Source organism: Limulus polyphemus, unplaced genomic scaffold, assembly GCF_000517525.1.
Source record: "Limulus polyphemus unplaced genomic scaffold, Limulus_polyphemus-2.1.2 Scaffold895, whole genome shotgun sequence".
In the NCBI taxonomy this organism is placed as follows: Eukaryota; Metazoa; Arthropoda; class Merostomata; order Xiphosura; family Limulidae; genus Limulus; species Limulus polyphemus.
In genome coordinates, this window is record NW_013666505.1 from 137,554 (window position 1) to 148,886 (window position 11,333).

Below are 11,333 nucleotides of genomic sequence, written 5' to 3' on the forward strand. Positions count from 1 at the left end.
TAATTGAAATGTGACTGTATTTTACAAAATACTAGTAAACTAAAACACAGCCAAGACAAGTTACTTTGTACAGACCAAAGGTCACCTTTATGTTATTTGATACGGTAACATGAGTGCAAGTGAGCCTCGTTGTTGTAACTTCAATATAATAAAAATAATAAATATGTATAAATGTATGATGTTGTGAGATTTAAGCTATTTCATCTAAACATTTATGTTTTTGTGTTATAATTTGTGTTCATTCTAGAATGAAAGATGCATAATTTATGTTTATTTCCTAATTTTGTATGGTGGTTGGAAGATCGGTCAAATTTACCAAACCCATACAGAGATTTATTACTGAAAATAACAGATAAAATATAAAGTTTTTCTTAAACATTTGAAAACTACTTGGACATCATAAAGATTTTGCATGTGAAATTTGAAAATTTTCTGATGCATAAAAGCATTTTTAATCTTAAAATGAAAATGACTTTGCATGACAGATAGGCAAGATGTGGAAAAAAAAAGGCATGAAAGAAACATTGCTTTACAAACATTAAGACTTGATAAAAAAAATTGATATTTTGCATATGAAAGCATTGTAATATTTACTGATAATCTGCCAAATTTTGTTAACATTTGCTTACTAATTTAAAGGTTATAGCATGAAAACTGTAACAAGCACAAGATGGTTACGAGGTTGGTCCAAGGGACTGAGCCCGGGCTGAAAGTGTTAATTTCTATTTTATGTTTAGTGATATTGTATCACTGCAATAATATTTAGTGTATCGTCAAGTTTTGTCATGTGTCTTCTGATGAAATAGTTTGTTCATTTACTTCTCTTTTTATCTGTTAACTCAAAATTTAGATGTAGTGGTATACTTGGAATGTAATATCAATTCCTATTTTTTTTATAGGTATATTAGTTCGTCCTTCATGATTGAAGAGGACCATCTTCTTCATCATTCATTGATTTTGTGTGTTCTGAGGTGACTGATTAGCTCGATCCTGGTCTGAAAATGTCTGGTGCATTGAGAGCAAGACATCAGGGGGGCTGGTGGGTTCTGATGGTTGCTTTATATGTTGCACACTTTTTCTGGGCTGTCAGGATGTGATGTTGTTCATGTGTGGCTTCTCTTTTTCTGACAGCACTTCTCCAAGCTGGAGGTACTTTTTGTGTGAATGGGAAAGTATATGCAAGTTTTTGAAGTAACTCTTTTAACAAATCTGGGCATAAGACTGTCAATAATGGCTTTTTTGTCTCCCTGAATATAGCAGAATCACCATCCACCATCAGTGTAGTGATAAACATGTGTTGCAGGGGTATGATGATTAACACAGTAGGTGTCTGCTCTGTGTATAGTGCTTTGGTTCTGAGGGGAGTCAAGCAGGCTAGAATTTCCTGTGAATGTATGTTAAAGTAAAAGTTACATGTAGTTGAAAATGTGTGATATATTTCCTGTGAACTAGTGTTAAAAACATTGTCTTTAAAATGTAATTCTAAGAAAATCTTTCCAGTACACATGCACATATCCTATATCAGCTTGTGATTTAGTAAGGAAAGTTGTTTGATCGTCCAATTATGAAGTGGAGTTACAGCTGCATTCCTGTAAATTAATTTAAATAGAGAGTTTGTCACATTTCGCCAAGAAGCTGACTGACTGTGGTCGCTTTCAAAGATTTCTTGTTTACAAGGTTCAAAGTGTGGGCACAACACCAGATGGATGGCTCTCATTTAGCTGCAGTAACTGTAACAAGGATATTGGAGGCATTATCTATCACTGTTGGTTGGATTGACAAGTATTTCCCATTCAGTCACACCCTTTGGTTTAACACAGCTGCTAGATTCTCTCTTTTGTAAGATTTAGTCAATGCTTGTGTTTTGAACACATTGTTTCTCTGTTCCCACTCTTGTGAAATGAAACTGGTTCTTACGGTAATATAATCTTTCATGGCCATTGATATCCGTTCATCAGTAGGTAGTAGCTTTAGACAAATCTGCTTTGACTCATTTTTCAGTCTCATACAAGATAATTCTCTTCAGTCATGCTATTGAGTGAGTTTCCATATATATTAAATGTGTGATCCAAATTATGATAAGTGAAATGTATTATCTTGCACTTTGTATAATTAAAGGTAATATGCTAGACATATGTCCTAAAAACTAATTGATTGAAGTCTTTTTGTGGTACCTTAACCCTTTCACCTTGACTGCACTCTTTAAACTCCTTTATATGCAAGTCATGATGTTTTACTGAGTTACATTCAGAATTTAATTAAATATCTTTACTGTTAATGTATTCTAATGAAATTAACATTTACATTATAATTCAAAGTTATATGTTATATAAGTTTGAATTCATTTATTTCAAAAGAAATCTTTAAATAAAAATACTTACATTTCAGTTTTGTTGTCATGTGATGCTCGAGTGATTACAGATCTTAAAGTTTTATCTCTATTACTTGAATAATAGCTCATGTATATTGTACATGTATGTCTAGACTGAATCAACTGGCATAGCACTGTTTATGTGTTCTTAGTTCAAATTCCATCAGTTCAACTGGATATCAGAAAAAATAAATTTATTCACCATTTGATATTGCCTTGCCCACCTTTTTACTTGAACAAATTATTTCAAGCAACATGTACTTATTTGATTGACATGTTTATAACCAATAGGAAGGGCTCATTTTAAACTACAATCTCCCAACTGTTATTTTAAAACTGGTATGTGGTATTCTTTACAAAGTACACCAAATAGCCAAAGCATTGTTTGCTGATTTTGTTCTTGCTAATACATTAGCATTGTCTCTCACCTAGGTACCTATTAGTGAGATAGGAATTTAATTTGTATTTAGGTTTTACTTTTATATTTTAGTTAATTATATATTATTTGTTTTAAACTTTGTATTTGAAAGGTATATCATTTTTCTAATATAAACCATACTTCTCCCCAGTTTGTGAGGGTTTAATTACTACATGATTGCAAAAACATTTTGCTGAAGGCTTGTGTATCTCTGCCAAAGATACTGTTATATACCCTAATGGCACCCGTTGACGTGTAAAAAAAATAATTAGTAAACCGTAGAGGACAGGATCGGAAAATAAACATAAAAAAATAAGCTGTAGGTTAAGACCTAAAGACCTAAAATTAGGAATATAAATAAAAGAAGAAATTTTAAGATTATTTAATGAAGAGTTTAAGGTGTGTACGTATTTCTATTTCATAATTTTAAACATTTTATTGCACTGTGAGTTGATGGTAATAGCTGCAGTTTGTGATGTGATAAAGAAAATGAAAATATAAATATTTATCTCAAAAATACTTTTGCTATTCATTTAGGAGGTTCTAGAGATTATGTAAATGAAATTCAAGAACTTTAAATAAAAAAAAGTAGTTTTTGTACTTAACATGAAAACCACTTTGCACTTGAACTACTCATAATATGGGTGCAATTAACTACAATAAATAACAAACTTTTAGTAGAAATAGTAGAAAAAATATAATATAATTATTTTATTTTTCTGAAACAATATGCCTTTAAGAAAGTTCCTTTCAAATTTCATTTACTAGTTTTATTTTTGGAATGAAATTTGAGAGTTACATAACCTACTTACAATATAAAGGGTTAACATCCACAGCACAGCTAGAAATACCCAAGCATTGAATCCACCTGCAAACGTTTATATAACATTGACATTGGGGCCCAGAATGCCTGGGCCTCTTAAAATTTTTTTACCAAATTCAGTTCAAGTGTTAGTTTCAAAACTTCAAAGCATTAGAAATGGGAAAGGTTTGATGAGCATTTTGCAACAGCTGAAAGAACAGCAGACAGTATTTGTGTTGCTCAGAACCTTGCTCTAGAAAGGTTTCTTATTCAATGTATCCATATTTTAAAACCAGGTCATATTAATATAACTGGCAAAGGTTTTTACTGAATCACATTCTTATATGAAGTATTGTGTTTGATGCAGAATAATCCTAAAACTTATTCTAAAATGTGTTGTTTTTCTGACATTCACTGATTGTTTAGTATCTCCAAATGCAGAGAAAGTCTCTGTGTTGTAAGCCTTGACCACTTTCTGTGTTGGTGGTGTCAGCTATTAACTTGTGATTTCTGTTTACAAGGTTTGCTTGATTTGTTGTAGAAGTCATCCAGTCTCTCAAACTAAAATAAAATCATTAGATTTACTTGTCTGATCAAGAAAAGGTTCACACTGATGAACAGTGACATTTTGTCTTGCAGGTGCTCATTCTCTACACTTAAGTTTGCAAGAGCAAGCTCTATACCACCATGGCATAGTAGTGTCTCAGTTATGTAATGATGTTGTCAGTTAAGTCAAATGAGTGGGGCCCGGCATGGCCAGGTTGTTAGGACGCTTGACTCGCAATCTGAGAGTCGTGGGTTTTAATCCCCGTCCCACCAAACATGCTTGCTTTTTCAGCCCTGAGGGTGTTATAATGTTATGGTCAATCCCACTATTTATTGGTAAAAGAGTAGCCCAAGAGTTGGCAGTGGATGATGATGACTAGCTGCCTATCCTTCAGTCTTTCACTGCTAAACTAGGGACAGCTAGTGCAGATAGCCTTCGTGTAGCTTTGCACGAAATTCAAAAACCAAACCAGTCAAACTCACGGTTCTCATTAAGCTTTAAAGTAGACAATTAATATCAGCACTATAGAGGGATAAGGGGGCATCCTCATCCAGAAAAGTTTAAATCATCACAGTAGTCATTTTCCAATTATCTGAGATCTAAATTTATTCAGATTCCCTCAATATGATTACAGTTGTATGGCTTAAGAACTTAGATTCAAAGTAGACTTTTCAGATTCACTAAGTCTGTAACAATGATTTATACAGACAAATAACTGGTAACCAAACAAAAACAAAAAAAAAACATGGTTTTAATTCCATAGCTTAATGAAACATAATCTGCATCTGGGTAATATTCATTGACAGCAGCTTCAACTTCTTGGATTTTCATTTGTTGTCTAAACTTCAAGAACTTTTAATTGAGTGTCCAAAACCTTAGACAGCTACATCAGCAATGAACAAAGCTGCAATGAAATGTTCACCTTCAGTGTTCTGTTGGGTGTATTCGTCATTTTACGCTCGTTCTTCTCTGCACTTTTACACACTCCTAATTATATCTTCAAATTCTTGTGAGTAGAGTGGAAGGCCATTGATTTATATTGGCATCATAGACTGCAACTTAACATTTGACACTTGTCTTTCTGCCTGTTGTTGATGTATTTGAGGGCACTTGCTGCTCTTTCTGGCCATGGGTTTGAATAGGGAAAGAGAAACAACATCCAGCTTGTTGTGATAGCATAGTGTAGAAAACATTGTGTGAAGACTATCTCAGGAGATGTTCTAAGGTCCAAGTACTTGTAATAACACATGAATGTTTGCTGTGTTTCACATCTTGGGGCACCTGAGTCTTCCATTAATGAAAATCAAAATTGGATTTGCATCACTCTGCTCTTAGATCTTTAGATTTTACTGTATCTTTACATTCTACAGTTTAGCATAAACTGGTGTTCACCAGTAGTCTAACTTTACACATGAACTACATCTAACAGAAATGCTGCATACTCGCTGATTTTATATCTTTATTTTGTCATGGAAATTCAAACTGCATATTCACAGTATTGAATAAGTTAACAGACTAACTGGCTTCAAATTCGATGATGAGTAAAATATGTTGTACACTTAAGATTTGTGTGAATGTGTGTTAAAGTGAAAGATGCATGTAGTTGAAAATGTGATATATTTCATATTAATTAGTGTTGTAAAAATTGTTTGTAAATGCAAAATAACATTTAAGAATTATTTATACACAATATACAACACAAATGTTATTACTTCTGTCATTTTTTGCTGCTGTGTACAAATATTTTTGCTTTTAAGTGCCACTATAAACTCTAAATATTCGTTTTTACCAGACGTTCACAGATGAAAATACCTTCAACTATTACTTCCATCAGATGAGGAGTGATTTTCTATCTGGGAAAATACCAGAAGTGCTGAAGAAAAATTTTTTTGAGAAAGCCCTTGGTTTGGCTGTTACAGACATGGTAAGGGATCTGCTTGTGCAAAAGCTGCAACCTCAAGATAAGAAAATAAATTATTGTGAGTTTTTGCCACAAGACCTTAGGAAAAACAAGTTCTGGATAAGCAGACCAGTACATAAAGCTTTGCTGCAGTGTTGGCAGAACAGCAAACAAAATGTTGATTTTGTAAAGGTAAGTTTGATGAAAAGTTATGAGTCAATTTTCACATTTTGGTTTGGTACTCCAAAAGATAATTATGTTTATTGAAATTAGTAGTTCTTAGGTACAGTTGGTAGTATTTGTCCAGATAAGTTATGGATGTTACAGAATGTACAGTATATGAGTGATTATTATATTTTACAAATACTTGTTAAGCATAATCAATATAACAGAACAGATAGCTAATACTTTCTATCACTATCAAATTGTTTTTGAGCATGTACCAAGATTTGTAACAAAACTCTCACCCCTACATATAATATATATATTTTGCCAGTCTCTGATGCAATTGTTATTAGACTATACCTCTTCACCAATGGGATGGTGACAGCATGCTTTTTGTGCACAATAGATCATAAAAGTTGTTTTGGTTTTAATAATGGATTTTCTATAATTCAGGTACACAGTTTCAAAAATAATATTCATTTTTTTCTAACACTTAAGGATTTTTAACAAATTGGAAAACAAAACAAAAAAATTCTTACTTAGATCGAATTATTATTTCATTTACCAAAACAAACATTTTTTATTGTTATGTATGTCAACAAAAATACAAACAAACTGAAGAAAAAGAAAAAAACATTGATGTCAAACAAATATGCATCCTCATTTAACCAAATTTTTTTTTATTGTGAAATCTACATCTTTTAGTCTTAAAACTATGTGTTGTGTTCTTTTTTTTTGTGTGTTGCATCTGGAGTATCTTGTTTCAATGACCAACAGTAATCAGCCATCATGCTGATGTTACATATTCCCTAATACCTCCTCTCCATTTCCCTGATGTCTTGATGAAACTTTTCTCATTTTTCTTCACTGATGACACCGAGATTTTCAGGGAAATAGTCAATATGTGAGTGTAAGAAATGAACTTTCAAGCTATTATTACAATCCAACTCTTTGAATTTATCGAGCATATTATTGACAATAGTTTCATAATTTGGGTCCTTATTGTTTCCTGAACATTTGTCCATAACATCTTTCAACTTTTTTCATTGTCCTTTCTAACTGTTCATTTGAAGTCAATTTCCTAATTTCTTTAAGTTTTATTTCTGAAAAAGCTGGGAATTTCCCACATAGGTACTTGAAATAATTGTCATATTTCTTTAGGGCCTTTACAAACTATTTCATCAAGCCCAGTTTTATGTGAAGTGGAGGTAATAGAACTTTCTTTGTGCCAACGAAACTTTCATATTCAATGTTTTTTTATCCTGGTATCAGGCTGACTCTGCATGTCCATTGCTTCTTTATTCAGTGCTGATTTCATGCTCTGCTGTCCCATTCACACAAAAAACATGGAACTTTGTATAACTGGGTTGTGGACCTAACAATATACAAAGGACTTTTAAATCTCCAAAAAGTAGCCAACCATGTTCTTTGTATTTGACCTTATTAAGAAGTTTGAGATTGAACAATAACTGAATGAACAATAAGAACAGATGCATATATGTTACCATTGTGAAGGAGAACATCTTTTAGTGTTCTTGTGGGTTCTAGAATGATCAATGAGACTCTTATGTCACGATTGGTCTAGATAAATCTATAGCCAGTGGTTGTCAACATTTTAAGCATAACAAAATGTGACCCGATTTCAATGAAAATCATTCACTTATTTAAAAGTACATATGACGGTTTGTGAAAAACCTGTACGTGATAGAGAAAAATGGATATCATTTTTGGATTGAGCATACAAGAATTACCGTAGAATATGTAAAAATTTCAAGACAATAAAACCATCACAGGCTTGTGGAATTAGATAATATTTATGCTATTATTTTCAAATTTTACTTATCATTTGATAATTTGATATCTTTCGTACCTTCATTTTTTTTTACCTTAAAGAAAGAAAAGTACAGGTATTTGACATTGGTTTCAGTTCGAGCTTCTGATACAAATTATTATTTTTCACATATTAATTTAATTTCTTTTTTTTACTAAGATGTCAAGGTTTTGGCATGTGTTAGAGTTTGTGATATGGTGTCTTTGATAGGTATATTCCCTGTTGTCATTGATCCAATATTTCATCAGTGCAAAAATAACCAAGGCCTAAATACAACAGACGTATAAGACCTACTTAAAAAAAAAATTATTACATTCACGAATTTGGTTTCATGGATCTTATTGAATACTGTTTTTATATCCATGTTTCTGAAACCTCCTGAAGTCAGCGTTTTCTCCACAGGAGTTATCTTGTTTTTTTTTAATGGCAGCATAGCAACTGGAGTTATTTTGATAGTGAGCAATATTACCATAATTGTACATCACCTAGTTTTTTCTAGTCAACATACTTTATTTTGGAACCAAGGTTTTTTGCCTCCTGCTTTTGTAACTTCTGCTGAGGTAGCCTTGTCTTTGGCTGGCTCTTTCTACAATTTGCTTATGCTTCTGGTTCTTCTATTTCTGATGAGGATTAGGTAACATCCACCTTTGTCTTTTGCTGCTCTAATAATTCAGGTATGTAACATTTGTTCTTTTACTCCAGTTGTTTCTGCTGGTTCTTGAGTGAGCTTCTTACAGGCATCTCAACTAATAAGATATTTTTCCTCTCATCCACCCCCACTTGATTGTTGCATTATTGCAGATTCCTTCTGTCTCTGCTTCGTGCTTACTCTCATTTGCCACATTCTCCCTGAACTTAAGACTTCTTCTCTGTGGATTGTGGTTGGAATTATTTTATTTTTCTAATGTTCCTATCCCTTGAATCTCTTCTCCTATTTTGGGGATTTTTTTCTCCTACTTTTATTCTCAGCCTGCTCATATTTATCTTTTGTTTACTCACCTTTGTAGGGCTGATATATCACTAGGTTGCTAGAGTATAGGACTACTCCTTTGTAGACCAGAAACTCAACATCTCACCCTTGTAACCTCACAGGTTCTTATTAAGCTCCACCCAGCTGTGACAGTGCTAGCTTGACCACTAAACCCTCTTGTACAGAAGTGACTATACTTAACTTAGGCTTCATTAGTTTTCTAAAGTTTTTGCTACAGCATCTAGCATTTGCCGTTGGTTGTTCTAGAGCTTGATTAGTTGTCAGATGGTACTGATAACCTTTCCCACTTTACTACTTGGCAAAATATGGGCAGTGTTGGTTGGCTGGCATCTGCTGAGCCATCAGCTGATGTTGTTAGCCCTTCCATATTTGCTACTCAGCAAAGTTCATCTGCTGATGCATCATCAGTCCACAAGCAAAGCAGATGTTTGGTTTCTCCCTGACTGTACTCCATTGGCAGACCTGGTTAGTCCTTCCTGTTTACTGGAAATCTGTGTGGTTGCATCTCAGTGCTGGAATGTGTGGGTAGCTGATTAACCCTTGTAATATCTTTGGATTTACATGATAGAGAAACCAGGGTAGGTCAGTCTGTCTGAGATGTAGCCACTAAAAGTTTCTGTCTAATGACTGACCCAAAGTTATAATTTCATGTTGGGTCATGATAGAAACTTCCTCTGTCAAGGTGAAGCTATCCCTTACACCCAGATGTTGCCTCGTCTTTTCCATAAAATCCCTTGATGAACTGGTCCAAGTTTATCTCTTCATGATATGCTGATGCTGTTGCAGGGTGTTCTTTAACACACAATTGGAACACGTTGTCCGTGTTAGTGGCCAGACTCTCAGTTCCAGTCCTCTTTCAAGCTTTAAACTTGGCCCTATGTATTTGCTTCATTTCGTACAGGGTTGAATCGGTGGTGCAACTTGTATACAGTGTTATTCCAGTCCTCCTGTTGCTACTCATCAAGGTATTCTATGGCATCCAGGGGTGGACCATCCATACTCAAAATCAGACATTAGATGGCATGCTTCTGAGGCTAGCCTATGGTGTGGATGAAAGCTCTCCCTTTCAGATCCATGACTAATGACTGGCTGAGATGCTGCTGATGTTGCAGGTACAGGATGGTAGATGTAATCAGGGACTCTGACACTCAGACAAGTAATTGGTCTCTGGTCTAAGGTGGCAGCAAAACAAGTTGCTTGTGGTAATTCATCATACAGCACAGTGTGACTCCAGGATTTATCATGAGTTGTGATCGTCATTGCAGGATACCTCTCAGCTTGGAAAAGCTCATCACTGCCCCATGGTTCATAGTCTTTATCTGTGGGTGTTCACTGTCTCTCCTGCCATAAAAGTGACTCTGATTGGCAGAGCTCATCACCGGCATCACTTTCTATACTTCTCAGCTAAGAAATAACCAGACAGGAAAATTAATGTTAATGTGAAACCACTTCTCTATTAGATGCAAACCAAAATCAAAACGCAGTGTGTGCTCTTGTGTGGACATTGGACAGTTATCCCCATACTAGATTAGTCCATCAAACAACTGTTATTACCTCACAAGTAGTCTTTCTCTTGATCATCTCTGTTCTTGAACCAAGTACGACTAGATATAGATATTTTGTGCCTGAAACTAATGTTTCATGCTAAAAGATAACCTCAATTTTACCCAGAAGTGATATACATTACCACCTGATTGGTTGCTCTCAAACAACAGACAAAGACTGTAACTTTTAGATGCGATACATTTAGCCAGCATAAGCCATTGCCATTAATGACCTCTTTCAATACTAAGTGTGAAGTTGTAACAACATTTCACAGCAAAATGGATACTGTTTACCAGTGAACAACAAAAGCAACTAAAATCAAACAATTTTGTGGTTTTCTGGACCTTATGTTTATACCAAAACTACATAGAAGCAGACTAAAGTAAAAAAAAATTAATTCTTATATTGATAAAAGTTGATGGAAATTCCAAACATACATACCTCCGGTCCCACTTATAATTATTACTTGAATGCTAGGGTTTTTTCCTTTGCCTGTCTAAGCATTGGTCTGATTTTTTCTTGCTTGCTTCATTCTTTTATACCACACTTAATTGCCCTTGGTTATATTTATCTCCTGACACTCCACCTATGTGAATGCACCCTGTATTCTTGTACTGTATATAAGCACCTCATTCAGATTGTTATCACGTTTTCTCGACAAAGTGTCACTAACGGGTTTCCCAGTATTACAACCATTCAAAGATACACTGACCATTATCACTGTTATGTCTAGTTGACTTTTGTAGTAGTAATTTATAATAAG

General features: G+C 34.1%; 1 protein-coding gene across 3 annotated transcripts in view; it reads left to right on the top strand.

Annotated features, from left to right (window-relative positions):
• The window catches only part of LOC106461087 (tyrosine-protein kinase JAK2-like), a 195,096-nt gene that overhangs the window by 35,616 nt on the left and 148,147 nt on the right, over window positions 1-11,333 (top strand). For all 3 annotated transcript variants that reach the window (XM_013920877.2, XM_022387962.1, XM_022387963.1), the window contains one exon: window positions 5,931-6,230. In XM_013920877.2, coding sequence (XP_013776331.1) covers window positions 5,931-6,230 — 300 coding nt within the window. The remainder of the gene's footprint in view (window positions 1-5,930; window positions 6,231-11,333) is intronic.